The sequence below is a fragment of the Aegilops tauschii genome, chromosome 5 (genome assembly GCF_002575655.3).
Source record: "Aegilops tauschii subsp. strangulata cultivar AL8/78 chromosome 5, Aet v6.0, whole genome shotgun sequence".
Lineage (NCBI taxonomy): Eukaryota > Viridiplantae > Streptophyta > Magnoliopsida > Poales > Poaceae > Aegilops > Aegilops tauschii.
This window is the reverse complement of record NC_053039.3, coordinates 490187027-490209162: the sequence shown is the minus strand read 5'-3', so window position 1 is coordinate 490209162 and position 22136 is coordinate 490187027. Positions and strand designations below refer to the sequence as shown.

Genomic DNA, 22136 nt, shown 5'->3' with positions numbered 1-22136 from the left:
GCGATGGCGGCGGCGGCTAAACCTAGCGGCGGCGGCGGCGAGTCAGCAGGCGGCGGAGGGACTCGAGGCGATGGTGATGGGTTCTCGGAGGTGGACAACTGGTTCGGCAGCAGTAGCTTGCCGACGCAGCGGGCTCCTTCACCGGAGCGATCCCCTTCGCCCCCCTCGCCGCCGGAGTGGGACATAGAGCGCCGTGCGGCGGCGGGCCTAGCACGCAAGACCAGGGCTTCAGGCGTGGGAGAAGGCCATCAGTGGGCTTCAGGGTTCGGCGGCGTGTGGTAAGATTTCTTCCCCCTCCACCCCTCTCTTCATTGGATTCACTGGAAAATTAAGGGTTGTTAGATTGCATATAAACCTATCATGTTACAGTAGGGTTGTTAATGGGCTGTTAGATTTTAGGAAATTTTAGGGTTGTTAGATTTTAGGAGATTTTAGGGCGGTTTGATTTTAGTGCTTTTACTGAAGATTATTGTTTGTTTACTCAAGTGTTGTAGCTGATATAGTTAATATCTTTTGTGTACAACATGTTTCAGTAGGAAATATAGCTCTGGGTTTATGGTTTTATGCATGAATGCTTTGTTTAGTCCTTATTGACAGTGAAGATAGTGCTAATATCTTGTCTGAATAACATGTTACATTATTAAAACAGAATCAATGAAGCACTAATTCTCCTCAATTTTCTGTAGTTTGGATGATGAGATATGGGAAATAAGGTACCATTTTCAAGGGAGAGACAACTTGGAGAGGACCATTTCTCTGTCAGAAATTACTTATATTAACATGTTAGCACTGCTAGAGACTGAAGAGGGATATACTGAAGCTGACTACATGTTCTATATGAAAGAAAAAGGAAAGGGGGCAGCAGGAATGCAGGTTATTGACAGTGAAGATAGTGTGGAAGAGATGCAAGTCACTAGTGGGGAGTCTACCTACTGTGTGAACCTTGATAAGTGGACATGTGACTGCAAGAAATGGGACCTATGTGGTTGGCCATGTAACCATGCAGTTTCTGCCATTACAAGAGTGAAGGGGCAGCCAGAAGACTATGTGCATGAGTTCTTCAAAAAACCATTGTATAAGGAAACATACAAGCACATCATCTACCTTGTACCAGGGCCTGACTGTTGGCCTAGGACACCAACTGCTGACATAGATCCACCAGTGTTCAAAGAGAAGAAGGGCAGAAAGCAAACAACTAGGAGGAAGGGGCAATTTGAGGTCCCAACAAAGAAGGATACATCAAGGATGGCAACTATCACCTGTAGCAACTGCAAGATGCAGAAACATAGGTACACCTACTGCCCTCAGCCCCTGAAGCCTCATGTGCAGGCAAGAAAGGACAAGCACAAGGTATGGAATATGCACACTGTTGTCATTGTTTTCAACTTATTACCATGAAACTGGCACGAACAACTAGCCTCACCAGTTTCCATTGTTTTAATCATTTGATTCATCCTAATTGTTGGGCTATGATGTGTGCTTTCTAAGACAACCAGAACTCACTACCATGGAGCTAGGGGAAGTTCTACTGCTACTGCACAGCCTGCAACCAGTGCACCACCTGCTGCAACTACTAGGGTTAGAAGAACAACTGCTACTGGTCATTCCCAGCCTGCTACATCTACCAGGGGAAGAAATTCAACTGTTGCTTCTACTGGTCCTGCCCAGCCTGCTGCTTCTACAAGGCCAAGAAGAACAACTGCTGCTTCTACAAGGGCAAGCATCACCAGTGATGCTTCTACTACTCCTTCCCAGGCTGCCACAAGAGCTTCAGGTTCAAGCAATGCAGCCAGCAGGAGAGGTGGAAGGCCCTACATGGCACCTAGGGCTGCAACTACAACAGAGGGAGCAACAGTAGGGTCTAAAAGGAAGAGGGTCCAGAGCACCAGGATGAGGTGTTACTTTTATGCCAGTGGCAACTAGTCAGTGCATAATTTGGCTGTTGTCTTTTGAACTGTCTGCCTTAAGTATTTCTAAATATCATAAACTATGCCCGAGAACTGCTATGTGTGAACTGTTATGTGTAATCAGTATTTAGCTTGAGAACTTGTTTGTGTTACCATGCTAAGTTTGAGAACTGTTATGGATGAGAACTTTTATGGTTGAGAACATATTTGTGTCATCAACAATTTACTTGTTTGATTTGATGCTTTTTCTATTCTAAAAGATTTTGGCCACCTTGAGCCCAAGCCACTCTAAAGCCACCTCGAGCCCAAGCTCTTACTATAGAAAGCTAACAAGATTATATAACTGGGGTAGTTTTGCAGCTAGTCATTACATACATTACATAACTTAACTGGAGGTAGTTTTGTAGATAATCATTACAGTCATTACATAACTAGGGGATTCCCAAAATATACAACCCCAAGGCCAGCTATATTGTTCCAAGGCCACATATTAGCTTAACATAACTGAGGTGATGAACATCATTGTTCACTCATCAAGGATTGACTTGATCTTGGCAAGCTTGTCCTTGTTGCCATGACCAGCTTTCATAAGATCACCCACCAGAAACTCTAGCTTCTTCTTTTCCTCTACCAGCCAGTCCCTCTCTTTCTTCATCTCATCCCTCTCCTTCCTTGTGTTCCTAATGATCTCCCCCTGAGACCTAAGAATGCACTTCATCTCCTTCAGCTCCTGAGCCAGCTTCTCCATCTCCTTCATCTTGCCAAAGTCAGCACTCTGCTTCTCCTTGCTGATAGCTAGCTTCTCCATGTCCTTGTCCACATCCATCTGCTTCTGCTTGAACTTTTCGTCACTCATGACCCTGTTGTTCTGATCTGCCCAATCAAAGATCTTGGTGACATCCTCAACCAGCTGACTGTACTGATCCCCAAGTGTATCCAACTGCTTGTTGACCTTGTCCAACTCTTTCTTATACTTCTCATGGTCAATCATTCTGCCATGATTCTCCTCATGAAACATCTCCCATATCTTCTCCAAACATCTTTGCAGAATAGAAGGCCATGGGGCATCAACCCACTGAGCAACTCCACAGTCAATACCATCCTGCATCAAGTATTACAAAATAAATATGCTAACTTCAAAAAGAAAATAGATGAGATATCCAGTGATTCAGTCATACTTGCAGATACAACAGACATTCAGGAAACTTCAAGTTAAATCAATGTCCTAAACATGTTTCATTTACTTAATTTACTGACAGAAACCGATGCTTGCAAAATCACTGTTAAAAACATGTTTCATCAACTGCAGACAGTCCAAATTGACTGAATTTACTGAATTCACTGCAGACTAACTACCACTAACACAATTAACTGAATTTACTGACAGCAACTGCAGACAGTCCAAATTTACTGCAGACACTGCAGACTAACTTACATTTGATTCTTGCAACTGCAGACAGTCCAAATTAACTGAATTTACTGACAGCAATTACAACAATCTGCAGACTAATTACCACTAACACAAACCCTCGTTGGATAACACTGACCTGAGGAACAGCACATCCATAGAACCTCCTCCCAGTGTCCTTTCCTTCAAATGCAACATATTTCATGCATGGGGCCAAGTGCAGTCTACATGTGATGCTTGCATCTGCAGCTCTACCACAGAAGGATGCATCTATAGTGGTGCCAGGGTTCGCCTGCATTGTAGCACACTAGTGAACCGCAGAAAAGATAGCAACTGCTCCAAACATGGTCTCAAATCGAAGAACACTTGAACACTAACCCTAACCCTACGTGCAAAGCAGATATCTTACCCAGTGCTGCTCCAGATCCATGCCGACCAGCTCCTCCTCCTCGCTGCTCTCCTCTCCATCCTTCCACGACGGCATCTTCTACGGCGGGGAGGGAACCGTGCCTCCGGCGGCGGCGAAGAACTCCGGCGGCGGCAACAGGGGACAGAGCAGAGGAGTGAGAGTGTGAGAGTGAGCGAGTGGAGTGGAGTGTGAGCGGCGGGGAGTGGGGGCTCTGTTTTGTACCGAGAGCCCTAACGGCCGTCAACCCACTCGCCGTCTGGCCTCGCCCACGTGGCACCTGACGGGTGGGCCAGCCCTGTCAGAAATCGTGTTAACTGCGGCAAACCGGTCATTTGTTTTTATTGAGAAAATTTACAAGTAAAGTGGTGGATTTTTGGGATGCGCTAGAAATGTGGTGGCAATTGGATGCTTCAATTTCAAATGTGGTGGTTTTTTGCAATTCACTCACCGCGTGATGTTCAGTTCCAACTCCGCAAGGCAGAAAGGCCTTCCCCATGCGAGAATGGCACAAGTGTACGAAGGGGAAGTTATGGTTTCTGAAAGTGAAGATAGGTTTACCGCCTTTTCTGACTTCTGAGAGCGAATTGTTTGTGGATTTATTAGTACTCTCTTTTTTGTCACAAAGTTTCACGACAACTTGGTTCTACTGAAACCACTTCATCATACGGGTCCGGTCCCAGACGGCCGAGGTTTTCTCAGCAGAACAGACAGAGGGAACATCACAGATAAAAACGACAGATCAGCACCACCAACACCGGCCAACCACGCCGTGCCGACCGTAGTGTGAACCGGACCCCGGCCCTATCCTACACTGTACGGCGCGCTATTGCCGCGAACGGGCGGCCCGCCTGGATCGATCGATCGATGATTTGGCCGCACGTACCAGTATGTAGATGGAAGGCCGGGACCAGGTGCTGGGGGTTCTACCGTGCCAGGAGGAGAGACACCGGAGATGGGGTGCGTTGACACTCTAGTCCGTACGTACTCCCATGCATGCTTGGCCGGTCTGCATGCATGTATACTGAGGATGCCAAACTAATCATGCATAGGGCCGCGTGCTTGCTAATCCCTCGTGTAGGCTTAGGGACCACGGCGCAGTCCGTGGCATGCACCGTGCGGCCCATGCTCAAGTGACCGCTTTCTTTGTGGGCGAACTTGGTTCGCACTTGCCACACCGGGGGTATCGACGAAGGATCCGTGGTGGAATCAGCAAAAACCTACTAGATCGAGATCGGGTTCAGGCCATTAGCCGTTGCAGGTCTCGTTTCTTTTCCTGTCGGCGGTAAGACCAAATTGCATATAAATGTTCGTATCTGACGGTCCGGACATTTTATTAGACCTACCCTTTCCCACTGCCTCTGCCCGACCGCTGCCACCCCTCACCCCTCCCGCTCGTTCCAACCTGTTCGCCGTTCGCCGCCGCGATGGAGCAGTAGGAGGAGCCGATGAAATTGTTTGTAGTCCTACCTCACACAGATGTGGCTGCGTACAAGATCCAGTCCGCAAAGCATAATGACCGGTGTGTCAAGGCGAAGAAGAGGGTGGGAAATGCGGTGGCGATCGGTCAGAGCATAGAGCCTAAGCCAAAGCTCAATGCCAGGCCGTTGCCGCTCGGGTAATCACAGTCCTAGCCCTCCCAGCTAAAGGCTTCCTACTACTACGCCGCCCAGATCCTCGGTCCGCCCAGCACGCAGCAGCTGCAGCAGCCTTCTTCAGCTCCGACCATCGGGAGTCATTCACTATTAACCTCAACACCGACTACGTCTTCTCGGCGTTGTCGACGCTTGTCCGAACATGACTGTCGGCTCTGGAGATCTCGTCCACCGATGTCCGATCACTATTTGTCGAAATGTCTCAACCAAGTGCAAGGATGCAATGGAGGATGAGATGATGAACATGATCCACGACAGAGGTAGACACGAAGACAGACAAGTGGGCGACTCCCAGCTTGAAGAGCAAACGTAGCTGGATACCCAACATACGTGCACCTAGCAGTCGGACGTTGATCCGCACGACTACTGGTCGCTGAGTGCCGACCCAAAGAAATAGAGGGGACAAAATTTCTCCATCAAGAAGGGCGATTTGTTGTCTAAGGCGTGGTTGGCCACTAATATTGATTCGTTTCATGGCACGAAGCAAAAGGGTGAGTCGTTTCAGTAATCTGTGCAACTTGTTGGAATTTTGCTAGCAGGCCTTTGGCCCAAAGCCCAACTAAAATTCTGAAATTTTCTTGGCCCATTCATGCACACATGTGAGTGGAGTGAGTGAGGCTAAAGTTTAGTCCCACCTCATAAGTTGAGAGAGAGTTGCACCTCTTTATAAGATGAGCTCTTCTACCACTTGTATGAGCATGAGAAGAGGAGACCTACACGCGCGCTCCTCCTCCACGCCACGCCTCGTCGCGCCGCGGGTTGCGGGATCGAGCCGAGGACAGAGCTATGCACGTTGTCTATATTTTTGCTGCTCGGGGACGTGGGGTTTACTCCCACGACCTGCCCGGCCCGCACTATATAGTCAGGCAGACGTCTACCCTAGCCGCGGCGGGAGAGGGGCAATCAGGTTTTTGGGGAGCGCACTCGCGCAACCTCATCCTTGACGACATGGGCGACAACTTCAACGCCGGCGGTGTTGCTCCTGCTGCACCGTATGTGATTCTATCCTTCCTGTTCGAGATCGTGGTGGAATTCATGTTTCTAGTATGTGCCCTAGATGTGATGTGTTCATCTGCTATGCTAGTTCGCATGATTAGTTTAATCTTTGCTACTGTAGTCATGATTTATCTTCTGTTTATTCGGATTAAATTTCGTAGTAATTTGCTCATATTTCCAACAATCCAAAAACCTGATTATAGGCAATTTACTCCGAGTGGTTTTGCTGCGCATCTGAAACAGCCTACCTTTAAGTGGGCGCAATATAAGAGGTGGCGCACGAGAGCAGTCTACTGGTTTCAGACCATGCGCGGCTATGACGCCACCAAGGGCAAGCCTGAGGGCGATCTCAATCCAGCACAGCTGGAAGCTTTTGAGAAGATCGATACCCTCTTTAAAGGCGCTCTTCTGGGTGTTCTTGATGACTCCATTGTGGATTCGTATATGTCGTTTGACAACGGCAAGGACATGTGGGCTGCGCTCGAGGCCAAGTTTGGTGCCTCGGACGCAGGCACCAAGTTGTACGTCATGGAGCAATTCTATGACTACAAGATGACTGATGAGCGCCCTGTTGTACAGCAGGCTCATGAGATATAGTCGCTCGCAAAAGAACTTGAGTACTTCAAGTGTGTGTTGCCGGACAAATTTGTTGCTGGAGGCATCATTGGCAAGCTTCCACCTTCGTGGAACAATTTTGCTACTTCCCTGAAACACAAGAGACAGGAGTTTTCCGCTGCGGATCTCATTGGTACTGTTGATGTTGAAGAGAAGGCGAGAGCAAAGGACACACGCACTCGAGTTGCTGAGGGAGGTTCTAGTGCCCACATGGTACAGAAGAAGAACTTCCAGCCCAACAAGTTCAAAAACAACAAGAATAAAACTCAGGGCAAAGGCAAGTTTGATACAAAGAACAAGCCATCACATTCTACCAACTCCAAGAAGAATTCTCATAAGAAGGGGAAGGGACTTTGCCATGTCTACGGTGATCCTAATCACTGGGCTCCGAAGTGTCCTAACCGCTTTGAGGAGCGCGAACATGAGAAGAGTGACAAGTCTGCTAATGTTGTCATCGGTGATACTGATATGAAGGAATCAGGGTACGGTATTTTTCCTACCATCCTTTCAGTATTTCAATCCCCTGATTGGTTAATTGACACCGGTGCAAATGTACATGTTTGTGCTGATGCCTCCATGTTTTCTTCTTACCAGGCAACAGGGACTTCACCCGTGCTGATGGGGAACGGGTCACATGCCATCGTTCGAGGTGTTGGTACGGTCGATCTGAAGTTTACTTCAGGGAAGACCATGCGTCTGAAGAATGTTCATCATGTGCCGTCCATCAATAAAAATCTCGTTAGCGGTTCCCGTTTATGCCGAGTGGTTTTAAGTTGGTTTTCAAATCCAATAAAGTTGTAATTTCTAAGTATGGACAATTTGTTGGAAAAGGCTATGAGAGCGGAGGCTTGTTCCGCCTATCTTTGTCAGATATTTGCACTAAAGTTATTAATAATGTTTGCCACAATAATGAGTCTGATATTTGGCATTCACGACTTTGTCATATTAACTTTGGTTGCATGACGCGGCTAGCCAATATGAATTTAATTTCGAAAATCTCTACTGTCAAAGGCTCCAAGTGCCAAGTATGTGTGCAAGCTAAGCAACCTCGTAAGTCCCATAAGACTGCAGAGGCAAGAGACTTGGCGCCACTAGAGCTTATACATTCTGATCTTTGTGAGATGAATGGTGTGTTGACAAAAGGTGGAAAGAGATACTTCATGACGTTGATTGATGACTCCACTAGATATTGTTATGTGTATCTTCTGAATCAAAAGATGAGGCTTTAACATTCTTCAAAAACTATAAAGCTGAGGCAGAGAACCAACTTGATCGAAAAATTAAACGGCTTAGGTCCGATCGTGGTGGAGAGTATTTTTCCAATGAATTTGATCTGTTTTGTGCGGAACATGGTATAATCCATGAGAGGATGCCTCCCTACTCACCTCAGTCAAATTGGGTAACCGAAAGAAAGAACTGAACTCTAACTGATATGGTTAACACCATGTTAGACACATCGGGTCTTTCCAAGGAATGGTGGGGGGAGGCGCTAATGACTGCATGTCATGTCCTAAACCGAGTTCCCACAAAGCGTAAGACCATGACTCCATTTGAGGAATGGGGAAGGAAAAGATTGAAACTCTCTTACCAACGTACTTGGGGTTGTTTGGCGAAAGTCAATATACCAATTCCCAAGAAGCGCAAGCTTGGACCAAAAACCGTGGATTGTGTTCTTGTCGGCTATGCTTTTCATAGAATTGGCTATAGATTTTTGATAATAAAATCAGAGGTATCCGACATTCATGTTGGTACGATCATGGAGTCGAATTATGCAACTTTCTTTGAGGACATATTTCCTATGAAGGTTATGTCGAGTTCATCAAATCAGGAGATACCTACTCCATCTAGTGAGGAATTCGCTGTAATTCCTGAACCCACCATTGCGATGGAACACGTTGAGAATCCTCTTGAGGGTGACAATGGAACTCCTGTGAGGAGTAAGAGACAGAGGACTGCAAAGTCTTTTGGTGATGATTTCATTGTGTACCTTGTGGATGATACACCCAGGACTATTTCAGAAGCCTATGCATCTCCTGATGCTGACTACTAGAAGGAAGCTGTTCGTAGCAAGATGGATTCCATCTTAGCTAACGGTACCTGGGAGATCACTGACCGTCCTTATGGGTGCAAACCTGTAGGATGTAAGTGGGTTTTCAAGAAGAAGCTTAGACCTGATGGTACGATTGAAAAGTACAAGGCACGACTCTTGGCCAAGGGTTATACCCAGAAAGAAGGTGAAGACTTCTTTGATACTTACTCACCCGTGTCTAGACTGACCACAATTCGGGTGCTACTATCACTGGCTGCCTCACATGGTCTTATCGTTCATCAAATGGACGTTAAGACGGCTTTCCTCAATGGAGAGTTGAAGGAGGAAATTTACATGGATCAGCCAGATGGTTTTGTAGTACCTGGTCAGGAAGGAAAGGTGTGCAAGTTATTAAAGTCTTTATATGGCCTTAAACAAGCTCCTAAGGAGTGGCACGAGAAGTTCGAAAGAACATTAACTGCTGCCGGCTTTGTAGTAAACGATGGTGACAAGTGCGTGTACTATCGCTATGGTGGGGGCGAAGGAGTCATTCTCTGTCTATATGTCGATGACATACTGATCTTTGGAACCAAACTTGATTTAATCAAGGAGGTTAAGGATTTCTTATCTCGCTGTTTTGAGCTGAAGGATTTAGGAGTAGCTGATGTTATCTTAAACATCAAGCTGTTGAGAGATGAGAATGGTGGGATCACACTGCTTCAGTCTCACTATGTGGAAAAGGTCTTCAATCGTTTTGGGTATAGCGACTGCACGCCTTCTCCAACTCCATATGATGCTAGTGTGTTGCTTCGAAAGAATTGACGGATTGCTAGAGATCAACTGAGGTATTCTCAGATTATTGGCTCGCTTATGTATTTGGCGAGTGCCACGAGGCCTGACATCTCTTTTGCTGTGAGCAAGCTGAGTCGGTTTGTGTCAAAACCGGGAGATGATCATTGGCATGCGCTTGAGAGAGTTATGCGCTATTTGAAAGGCACCGCGAGCTGTGGGATTCACTACACCGGGTATCCAAGGGTACTGGAGGGTTATAGTGACTCAAACTGGATATCTGATGCTGATGAGATTAAGGCCACAAGTGGTTATGTTTTTATACTTGGTGGTGGCGCTGTTTCCTGGAAGTCTTGCAAGCAGACCATCTTAACAAGGTCAACTATGGAAGCAGAACTCACAGCATTAGACACTGCCACTGTTGAAGCAGAGTGGCTTCGTGAACTCTTGATGGACTTACCTATGGTTGAAAAACCAATACCCCCTATCCTGATGAACTGTGATAATCAAACTGTGATCGTCAAGATAAACAGTTCGAAGGACAATATGAAGTCCTCAAGACATGTGAAGAGGAGACTAAAATCTTTCAGAAAATTGAGAAACTCCAGAGTTATTACGTTGGATTATATCCAAACGTCGAAAAACTTGGAAGATCCCTTCACAAAGGGTCTGTCACGTAATGTGATAGATAATGCATCGATGGAGATGGGTTTGAGACCCACCGCGTGAGTTGCCCATAGTGGTAACCCACTCTATGTGATCGCAGATCCCGTGAAGTAGAAGTGGGAGACAAGCTGTTGGTCAGCTGAGAGTAGAGTATCCCTATATTAACTATCCCACTCCGTGAAGATGCAATACTCTCCTGATCTGCATGGCAGGTTGATACTTATCTTAATATGTTCCAAGTGGCTTATTCGGGTAAGCAGAGATGTTGTCCTGCAGAACATCTTCTGAGGAACACACCTATATGAATTTGACTGTTAACGTCGCAGTCTGTGAGAATTGGGTGTTCTCTAATAAATTCATGAAAAGGCCCTGGAGTACGACGTATACGCTCCACCCACGGGGAAGCCTTGCGGCAGCCCAATATCGGTCAAGAATTTGTGTGAAACTAGTCTCGCAGAAAACTTGTAGTTCAAGGCATAGTCCACTATTTAAGTTGTGATCTAGTGTAGCATAAATCTCTAAGTGGAAGTTCAACTTCACAGTCTCCACTAAGCACCGGTATATAAACAATGTTTCAGAACTAAATGATAAGATGTGCCAATGAGACTTTGTGGGGGATTGTTGGAAATTTTGCTAGTAGGCCTTTGGCCCAAAGCCCAACTAAAATTCTGAAATTCTCTTGGCCCATTCATGCACACATGTGAGTGGAGTGAGTGAGGCTAAAGTTTAGTCCCACCTCATAAGTTGAAAGAGAGTTGCACCTCTTTATAAGGTGAGCTCTTCTACCACTTGTATGAGCATGAGAAGAGGAGACCTACATGCGCGCTCCTCCTCCTTGCTCGCCTCGCCATGCCACGCCTCGTCACGACGCGCCGCGGTTTGCGGGATTGAGCCGAGCCGAGGACAGAGCTATGCACGTTGTCTATATTTTTGCTGCTCGGGAAAAATTAATGAGTCATTAATTAATAATTAACGGACCAGTTAATTACTGAACCGTTTCCGATTCTTTCGGATCGTGACGACTCGGACATGGGGTTTACTCCCACGACCTGCCTGACCCGCACTATATAGTCAGGCAGACGTCTACCCTAGCCGCCGCCGCTTCGTATGGTTTCTCACCACCGTTCCAGATCATTGCGCCCCCAAGCAAGTCTTCTCCATCCCTCCTTTCGGCGTGCACCGGGAGAAGGGACAGTAGGCCTCCGAAACCCTGCCTCTCGTGATCCTGTACGGGAGTGGGGCGATCATGTTTTTGGGGAGCGCACTCGCACGACTGCTGGCAGCGATGACTTCACGAACGATGACTTCTTCCCTGACCTCGTCAACCTCATCTTTGACGACATGGTGGACAACGTCAACACCGGCGGTGCTGCTCCCGCTGCACCGTATGTGATTCTATCCTTCCTGTTCGAGATCGTGGTGGAATTCATGTTTCTAGTATGTGCCCTAGATGTGATGTGTTCATCTGCTATGCTAGTTCGCATGATTAGTTTAATCTCTGCTACTATAGTCATGATTTATCTTCTGTTTATTCGGATTAAATCTCGTAGTAATTTGCTCATATTTCCAACACAACAATGGTTTCATGACCGAAAGTGTTACGATTCCTACCACACGGAATGGATCCATAATCGTAATTTGATGTCTCCGGCCATCGATGGTGCAACATTCAAGTGGCCATCAACAATTATTGTGGCTTTTACAAACAAGTGCATAATCGGTGGTCAAGTGGCGCGACACTCTAATAGCAATAGGTTTGTGGCTTGTTGCACCATGTGTTGGTCATTTGGCAGGATTTGCGCAATGTTGCAACTTGTTGACCAAGTCACGCACGTGCGTGTGTCGGGGTTGAATCCGGCAGATCTCGGGTAGGGGGTCCTGAGCTGGTGATCTTACATTGATGGTAACATGACAAATAGGGACACGATGTTTTACCCAGGTTCGGACCCTCTCGAAGAGGTAAAACCCTATGTCCTGCTTCTGTTGTATTAATTGTGGATGGGTACATAGTACATGATGATCTACCTTGAGATCCTATGTGTATGTCTCTAACTTAACCCTATGGACTAAACCCCTCACCTTATATAGACACTGGGTACCTAGGGTTACATCTAGGTTGGTTACATTTAGGGATAAACATGTCGATGATTCAAATGCACTAAGTATTCGGAGGATTCCTTCTTAGGTATGCCGTGGGTCATGGAAAACATGTCCCATTCTTCGGTTGCCTGGGGGGTCGTCGGCCCGGCCCAATGACTGGTAGGCCGATGTGGTTAGCACCCCCTAGCCCAGGACATCCTAAGTAGCCCCTGAACCGATCTTCAGGATAGGTCCTCGGAGGGCTCGTCCTCCGATACAGATCTTTGGCCTTGCAAAATGGTTCATCGTTCTTTGCATCTTTCTGTATCGCAACCGTCTTTTATTCTGAGAAGTTATATACCTTGGAAATCCGAGGAGCCCCAACCAAGCTCCTCGAGAAGTGCTTTTATTTCCATCGGATCCGAGGACCCTATCCATGCCTTAGTAGCTTAATGGCAAAGTTTTGTAGTGCTAGCGTAGTGGGTCGATTGGGTCATGTTCTGACAACTTTTGATCGAAAACCAAACCGCCAGCACGTACTATAGAATTGAAGGGTCCCATCATCAGTCATTATGCTGAGTTTATCGTGGCCCGAGGTCACTGCTATTGGCACGTCCCATCAATAAAGAGATCACGCTGTGGATTTTCAACGGCATTATTAACAAAATCCCTCGACTCACGCGCGCACATAATGCACGTCGTGTTGGGAAGCGGCAAAATTACCACGCAACATCGTGTCCTTCAGTATTATTTTACTGGCTTATAAAGGGATACAAATGAATCCAATTCATTCCATGCCTTCCCCATTGCTCTCTATGCCCTGATCTCCCAAGCTCCAGCCTAGAACACCGAGCTCAAATTGACCCTCTCCACCATGTCCCCACTTCCTTCCCATTCCCAATGGACGGAAATGGCAAGGGTGTTGCCGCAGTGGTGATTGAGGAGAAGGCGATAATAAGGAGGGGATTGTGGCTCCCTTCCTCTGTCACTGTCGGCAACATTGCTGAGCTTCAAGCATGGGGCTACCTCCCGTCAAAGGACAAGGTTAGGTGCCGCTCCCCATCGTTGCCATTCGCTCTGCCTCCCGAATTCCCAAACCTCGGGAAGATGAGCATGTCGCCTTCGTCTCCCACCTCATCCGAGGTCTGGGATTTCCAATCCATCCCTTCCTCTAGGGGCTGCTATATTTTTACGACCTCCAATTTCATCATATTGCACCCAATTCCATCCTCAACATCGCCTGCTACATCATCTTCTGTAAGGCGTTTCTCCGCATCGAGCCCCACTTCGGGCTTTGGATCAAGTTGTATTGTGTCAAATCACAGTCCAACGGCAGCCAATTCACGGAGTGTGGAGGAGCAATGTTCAGCAAGCTTCACAACGTCAAGTGTCTGCCTGGAAAATTCATTGAGACGGTGAAGATCTGGCAGGAGGAGTGGTTCTACATGGCCGACGTGCCATCGGGGGACAAGGAGGGAGTCCCCACCTTCTCGACTGCTGATGACCCACAAGTATAGGGGATCAAAAGTAGTCCTTTTGATAAGTAAGAGTCTCGAACCCAACGAGGAGCAGAAGGAAATGACAAGCGGTTTTCAGCAAGGTATTTTCTGCGGGCACTGAAATTATCGGTAACAGATAGTTTGATAGCAAGGTAATTTGTAACGAGCAACAAGTAACAATAGTAACTAAGGTGCAGCAAGGTAGCCCAATCCTTTTTATAGCAAAGCACAGGCCGGAACGGTCTCTTATAATAAGCAAATCGTTCTTCAGGACACACGTGAATTTCGTCTAGTCACTTTCATCATGTTGGTTTGATTTGCGTTCGTTACTTTGATAATTTGATATGTGGGTGGACCGGTGCTTGGGTGTTGTTCTTACTTAAACAAGCCTCGTTCGTTATTTTGATAATTTGATATGTGGGTGGACCGGTGCTTTGGTGTTGTTCTTACTTAAACAAGCCTCCCACTTATGATTAACCCCTCCGCAAGCATCCACAACTACGAAACAAGAATTAAGATAGCTTCTGTCACTCTAGCAACCCATCATCTAATTACTACTCCACAATGCCTTCCCTTAGGCCCAAAGATGGTGAAGTGGCATGTAGTCGACGTTCACATAACACCACCAAGGGAAACAACAACATACATATCATCAAAATGTCGAACGAATACCAAATTCACACGATTACTTATGACAAGACATCTCCCGTGTCCACAAGAACAAAAGTAACTACTCACAAATCTTATTCATGTTCAAGATCAGAGGGGTATTGAATAGCATTGAGGATCTGAGCATTTAATCTTCCACCAAATAAACCAACTAGCATCAACTACAAGATGTAATCAACACTACTAGCAACCCACAATACCAATCTGAGGTTTTGATACAAAGATTGAATACAAGAGATGAATTAGGGTTTGAGATGAGATGGTGTTGTTGAAGATGTTGATGAATATTGATCCTCCCACGGTGAGAGGGTTGTCTGTGATGTCGATGGCTTCCATTTCCCCCTCCCGAAGGGAAGTATCCCCGGTGGAATCGCTCCTCCGGAGAGCAAAAGTGCTCCTAACCAGGTTCTGCCTCGAGACGACGGCGTTCCATCCCGAAAGTCCTCTCATTTTTTCTAGGGAAAATAGGCTTATATACCAGAAGATGGGCACCGGAGGCTGGCCAGGGGGCCCACAAGCCACCAGGGCACGCCCAGGGGTGGTGGGCGCGTCCTGGTTCCTTGTGGGCACCTGGGTGGCCCCATCTGGTATTTCTTTTCTCCAATATTTTTATTTATTCCAAAATAATTCTCTGTGAAATTTCAACTCATTTGGAGATGTGCAGAATAGGTATCTCTGACATAGGTTTTTCAGATCCAGAATTCCAGTTGTCAGTAATCTCCCTCTTTAGGTAAATCTTGCAAGTTAAGAGAGAAAAGGCATTAGAATTGCTCCACAAAGTATTATATTGATAAAAAAACATTACAAATAACAGTAGGAAAACATGATGCAAAATGGACGTATCAACTCCCCTAAGCTTAGACCACGCTTGTCCTCAAGCGAAAGCTGATATTGATAATCATGGCCACATGTTTAGGGAGGGAGGTGTCGATAAAAACAACATACAGACATAGAAGCATCATGATCATTATTATAGCAGCAATATATATCATCATAGAACTTCTCATGAGAAAGTAGCAATTCATCACGACAATAAAGTATAAGGCATAAACTTTCTTGAAAACTAACAAACTATTGTTTCAGTCAACGAGACAATTACATTTCATCATATTTTCAGGAAGGGTCTCATGTAAGAGCTTTGTTTAGCAAGTCCACATACTCAACTATCATTTAGTCTTCTATGATTGCTCACACTCACGACATATATATATATGGAGCAAAAACTTCAGTTAGACACATAGAAAGATAGGGGCTTATAGTTTCTCCTCCCAACTCATTTACCTCGAGGGTAATGTCAACAATAATAACTCATGATCTCTCATATCCAACTGCATATATATGCCTAGATCTTTCCCCACCACATGATGCTTGCAAAAGAGAAAAATGAAAAAGGAATAGAGAAGAACACTATCGACTCTTGCATGAAAAGTAAATACATAAAAGTAAAAGATAGGCCCTTCGCAGAGGGAAGCAGAGGTTGTCATGTGCTTTTTATTTTTGGATGTGCAAGCTCTTAATATAAAGGAGCGTCACTTTATATTGCCCCTTGTGATAGCAACCTTTATTATGCAGTCCGTCGCTTTTATTTCTTTACTATCACAAGATCGTACAAAGCTTATTTTCCTTTACGATAAAAGATCATACATATTTCAGAGCAATTTTTATTGCTTTATGCACCGATGACAACTTACTTAAAGGATCTTATTCAATCCATAGGTAGATATATTGGACTCTCATGACTTGAAACTGGGTTTAAGGGTTTTTGGATGCACAAGTAGTATCTCTACTTGGTGCGGATTTTTGGCTAGCAAAGATATTGAGCAAGCACCACATGTTCGAGGATCTATAACAATATAACTTCTATGTGAATATAAGCAAACATAACTCATTACGTTGTCTTCCTTGTCCAACGTCAACAATTTGACATAGTATACCTAATGGGGACTCATGCTACTTGTGAACTGCGTTGGATTTCCCCGAAGAGGAGAGGATGATGCACAATAGAGATAAGTACTTCCCTCAGTTAAGAACCAAGGTTATCAATCCAGTAGGAGAACCAAGCAACACTATGTAAGCAGTACCTACACACAGACAATAAATCCTTGCAACCCAACACGAACAAGGGGTTGTCAATCCCTCGACGGTTATGAGAAAGTTTAAATTGTATGGTGATAGATAGATAGATAAAACAAAAATACAAAATAAAAGAAAAAACGCAGCAAGGTATTTTTAGTTCTAATATATGATAAAAGATAGGCCCGGGGTCACATTTTTCACTAGAGGCTTCTCTTTTGAAAATAGCATACATTGTGTAAACAAATTACTGTTGGCAATTGATAGAAAAGCAAATAATTATGACGATATCCAAGGCAATGATCATATATAGGCATCACATCCGAGACAAGTAGACCGAAATGATTCTGCATCAACTACTATTACTCCACACATCGACCGCTATCAAGCATGCATCTAGTGTATTAAGTTCATAAAAAACGGAGCAACGCTTTGCTACGTGTGAGCTGCGTTGGGATTTCCCCGAAGAGGAGAGGATCATGCAGTACAGTAGAGATAAGTATTTCCCTCAATTATGAAACCAAGGTTATCAATCGAGTAGGAGAACCAAGCAACACTATGTAAACAGCACCTGCACACAAACAACAAATACTTGCAACCCAACGAGTAGAGGTGTTGTCAATCCCTCAACGGTTATGAGCCATATTAAAAGATAGAATTTTTGATAGATAGATCTGACAAAAATACAAAACAAAAAAAATAAAAGAAAATTGCATCAAGGTATTTTTGGTTTTAATATATGATATAAATAGACCCGAGGGCCATAGTTTCACTAGAGGCTTCTCTCGAGAAAATAGCATGCGGTGGGTAAACAAATTACTGTTGGGCAATTGACAGAAAAGCAAATAATTATGACGATATCCAAGGCAATGATCATGTATATAGGCATCACGTCCAGATTAGTAGACCGACTCCTACCTGCATCTACTACTATTACTCCACACATCGACCGCTATCCAGCATGCATCTAGTGTATGAAGTTCATGAAAAAACGGAGTAATGCCTTAAGCAAGATGACATGATGTAGACAAGATAAACTCACAGATGAAATAAATACCATCTTGTTACCCTTAATAGCAGCGATATATGCGTGTCATGTCTCTTCCTGTCACTGAGATTGAGCACCACAAGAACGAACCTGTCACAAAGCATCTCTTCCCATGGCAAGATAAATCAATCTAGTTGGCCAAACCAAACCAATAAATCGAAGAAGAAATACGAGGCTATAACAATCATGTATAAAATAGTTCAGAGAAAACTCAAATAACATTCATAGATAGATCTGATCATAAACTCACAATTCATCGGATCCCAACAAACACACCACAAAAAGTAACTACATCAAATAGATCTCCAAGAACACAAAGGAGAACATTGTATTGAAGATTAAAAAGAGAGAAGACGCCATCTAGCTACTAACTATGGACCCATAGGTCCGTGGTAAACTACTCACGCATCATCGAAGGGGTAGCAAGGATGATGAAGAACCCCTCTGTGATTGTTTCCCCCTTCGGCAGAGTGCCGTAAAAGTCCTCTAGATTGGATCTTGTGGTTCTGGAACTTGCGGTGGCGGAAAAAGTATTTCGTGGATGAGGGAGTCCTGGATTAGGGGGTCCTCGGACAGCCGGACTATATACTTTGGCCGGACTATTGGACTATGAAGATACAAGATTGAAGACTTCGTCCCGTGTCCGGGTGGGACTCTCCTTTGCGTGGAAGGCAAGCTTGGCAATTCGGATATGTAGATCTCCTCCCTTGTAACCGACTCTGTGTAACCCTAGACCCCTCCGGTGTCTATATAAACCGGAGGGTTTAGTCCATAGGACAACAACAATCATAATCATAGGCTAGCTTCTAGGGTTTAGCCTCTATGATCTCGTGGTAGATCAACTCTTGTAATACTCATATCATCAAGATCAATCAAGTAGAAAGTAGGGTATTTCCTCCATCGAGAGGGCCCGAACCTGGGTAAACATTGTGTCCCCCGCCTCCTGTTACCATTAGCCTTAGACGCACAGTTCGGTACCCCCTACCCGATTACCGCAGGTTTTGACACCGACATTGGTGCTTTCAATGAGAGTTCCACTGTGCCGTCACGATAAGGCTTGATGGCTCATCTTGTTGTCAAGGACAACATTACCTCTGGGGGAGCCCTGGCTGTAGGCCAAACTCTCCGACAAGGCGGCTTCATCATGACCGCCCGTTCGGCCGTCGCACCGACGATGATTTCTCGGGTCATCAAAAACAGCTTCACGTCGGCTCGGGATTCACCGAGCAGATGGATCCTATGGAGCTCTCTTCCTTGAACGAGCTCTTGGATCGGATCGCCGCCCTGGGAGTTGCCACGGACTATGATCGGATCGGGCTTAAACCCGACCAAAGGGAGATTAACTCTCCGCCGGCCACCCATCAGATAGCGGTGGTGGAGGAGCAATGCAGCGATTCTTCCTCTATTTTGAGGACAAACTATGTCCGGATTCCCGAGCTCTCCAAGCCGGATACCCGTCTATGGGAGGACATGGCCCAAGCTTCGAACCTAGAATCGGACAGCGGGCCAGAAAAATTGGGCAACATCCCGGAGCCCGAACTGCCAAGCTCGGAAACTCCTCTGCCCCTGGGTCTCAGATTGGGTTAGGGTTTGGACCTAAATCTACCCACCCACCCAGACATAAGTGATATTTCCCACATTAGACAAGAACCCCAAGAGACAGTACATCACTATTGGGCCAGATTCCTCCTTGTAATGAGCAAGGTCAAGGAGTGTCGCGAGGAAGACGCAATTTCATTCTTTTGCAAAAATTGCACGGACAAGGGAATCCTCAACGCCATAAGTCACCGTGACATAGCACACTTCACTGACTTGGCGGCCATAGTACAGAAGTACTGTGCGATGGAAAGCGCCTGGAAAACCCAAACAAAATTCTGGGATCCTCCGGCTCTCACTAAACAACCCGTCCGAACTAAAAGGGTGTACTCTCGTAAGTCACCCGATCCAATTACAAAGAAACCAAATCCCACTACAGGGCGTGGAACCGTATTGGAGGGATGGCTCAGTGGGCCATGCAAAATTCACAGTACACCGGATACCATGCCAACACACAGCCTTAGAGCATGTTGGATACCCCGGCAGGTGGCCAAGAGCGAAGAGGATCTCCTCATCAACAATTCCACAGAGCACCATCCCGTGGAAAATAATGATACAGTATTGACAGTCTTCGAGACTTTCGCCTCAAATAATAGGCGCAAGCGAGCACTCCGCAGCCTCGCCGAAGTCTGCCACGTTGCAGCAATAAATCCATGGAACGATATGGCCATAACCTTCAATGCCAGTGACGAACCTCAATTCCGAACAGCCCGAGCACCAGCCACTTTGGTCCTTAGTCCAATTGTGGACAGATTCCGGCTTACTAAAGTGCTCATGGACGGTGGCAGCGGATTAAACCTCATCAACGAGGAGACTCTTAGCAAAATGGAAATAGACAAGAGCCGCATTGAGCAAAGCAGCACGACCTTCAGAGGAATCATCCCTAGTCGGGAGGCACGATGTGCGGGAAAAATCACACTAGATGTGGTATTCGGCACGCCGGAGAATTATAGGTCCGAAGAAATCACATTCCAAGTGGCCCCATTCAGTAGCGGATACCACGCCCTTTTAGGGCAGGAGGCATTCACGATCTTCCAAGCTATACCCCATTACGGGTACATGAAGCTCAAGATGCCCGGTCCCAATGGAATCATCACTCTAGCTAGTGATCCGGACATAGCACTCCGCGCCGAAAATAAAACCGCCGCACTGGCCCTCGAGGCATTATCCGAAGCCCTCGCGGCCGAAGAACTAACTGCGCTGCGCTCCACAGTGGACAGGGACGACGTGATACTCGACAAAAGACCCAAGTCCACCTCTTTTAAACCAGCAGACGAAATAGTCAAATTCCAGGTCCACCCAACGGACCCTATAAAAACAGCATCTACGGGGCACAGCTGAACCCCACAACAGACGCCGCACTGCGGGAGTTCTTGCGCGAGAATTGGGACATCTTCGCCTGGCATCCTTCAGACATGCCAGGAATCCCACGCAGGCTGGCCGAGCATAGCCTAAACATTCTAAAGGGATACAAGACGGTCAAGCAGACTCTCCGGCGTTTCTCAGAGCCTAAGCGACAAGCCATGGGAGAGGAGCTAGCCAAGTTACTCGAGGCCGGATTCATTAGAGAAATAAAACAACCGGACTGGCTAGCAAACCTAGTAATGGTACCAAAGAAGGACAAATCCTGGCGCCTATGTGTCGATTTCAAGGACCTTAACAAGGCTTGCCCCAAGGATCCCTTCCCCCTCCCCCGCATCGATCAAATTATCGACGCTACCGCAGGACACGACTCATTGTGTTTCCTCGACGCATACTCCGGATACCATCAAATCAAGATGGCGGAGTCCGATCAAGACAAGTATTACCAGATGGGGCCTTCTTGGACTCCTCCATTCCGGCAACTGCGGCCCGTAGCTGGGCTTTGCACTCCTCCAGCTCTTGAGACAATCGGGTATTCTTCTCCGTAAGAACCTACACATATAATGATCCTTAAATCAGTTGTGCCTACTGTTTCAAGTCTCAGGGGCTACTGATGTACATAATTATCAGATTTTCTTACCCGTATATCCTTTACATACTGGTCCGTGGCTCTGGCAAGGCCATTTTGAGCAGCTCGGGTGTACGCGTCTCCTGAGTTGAAGGCATCGAATGCCTCTTCGGAGAAACTAGGGTCGCGGAGTACGGCCCGGCGACGCCTATGATTCGTGGCGCTCTCCACTTTGGAATTCGTAGCGGACAGCCTATCCGCATCCTCTGTAGGAGGCACATCCGGTGTTGTCCCCATGTTAGCATCTGCCCCTAAGTCCGGCTCTGGAGTCCGGCTGGTGGAGGCGTGGCCGGCAGGATCTCCGGACACGGTCCGGCGAGCGTTTTTTCTGCCAGGAACCATGGACGTTATTATATTTTAAAGACGACAACCATAGAGAAGGGTTTTTTCATACCTCTGCGACGGCGTCTCAGTCCTGACCGCCTTCCTTTTAAGCCTACCCGGCTTTGGTGCCCCTTGTTGATGAGTCACCGCGGGTTCGGCATGGCGCCCCGAGGGCCTTCCCTGTAAGACGCAATACGTGTGCGGTGGGTGAAGTGCAAAGAAGGGATCCTTCTCGGAAGTTGGGACTTCGGTTTTACTTACATGCGATGCAGGGAGCAGGCCAGGATAATCGGCTATGATGGCCACCAAGGCACCGTCGTAGCTTAACTGATAGAACATCCTGTCGACGAGCTCCACAAATATGTCCGGATCTTCTTCGAGTCCGGG

At 46.4% G+C, this 22136-nt stretch overlaps 1 protein-coding gene across 1 annotated transcript; it reads right to left on the bottom strand.

The window, feature by feature from the left end:
- Positions 1-2302: 2302 nt before the first annotated feature.
- LOC109746249 (uncharacterized) lies at positions 2303-3602 on the bottom strand. Its single transcript, XM_020305370.4, has 2 exons — positions 3455-3602; positions 2303-3009 (listed from the first exon to the last, which is right to left on the bottom strand). The coding sequence occupies exons 1-2, from the start codon at positions 3518-3520 to the stop codon at positions 2434-2436; spliced, it is 642 nt and encodes a 213-aa protein (XP_020160959.3). The 5' UTR covers positions 3521-3602; the 3' UTR covers positions 2303-2433.
- Between the last annotated feature and the right edge of the window lie 18534 nt (positions 3603-22136).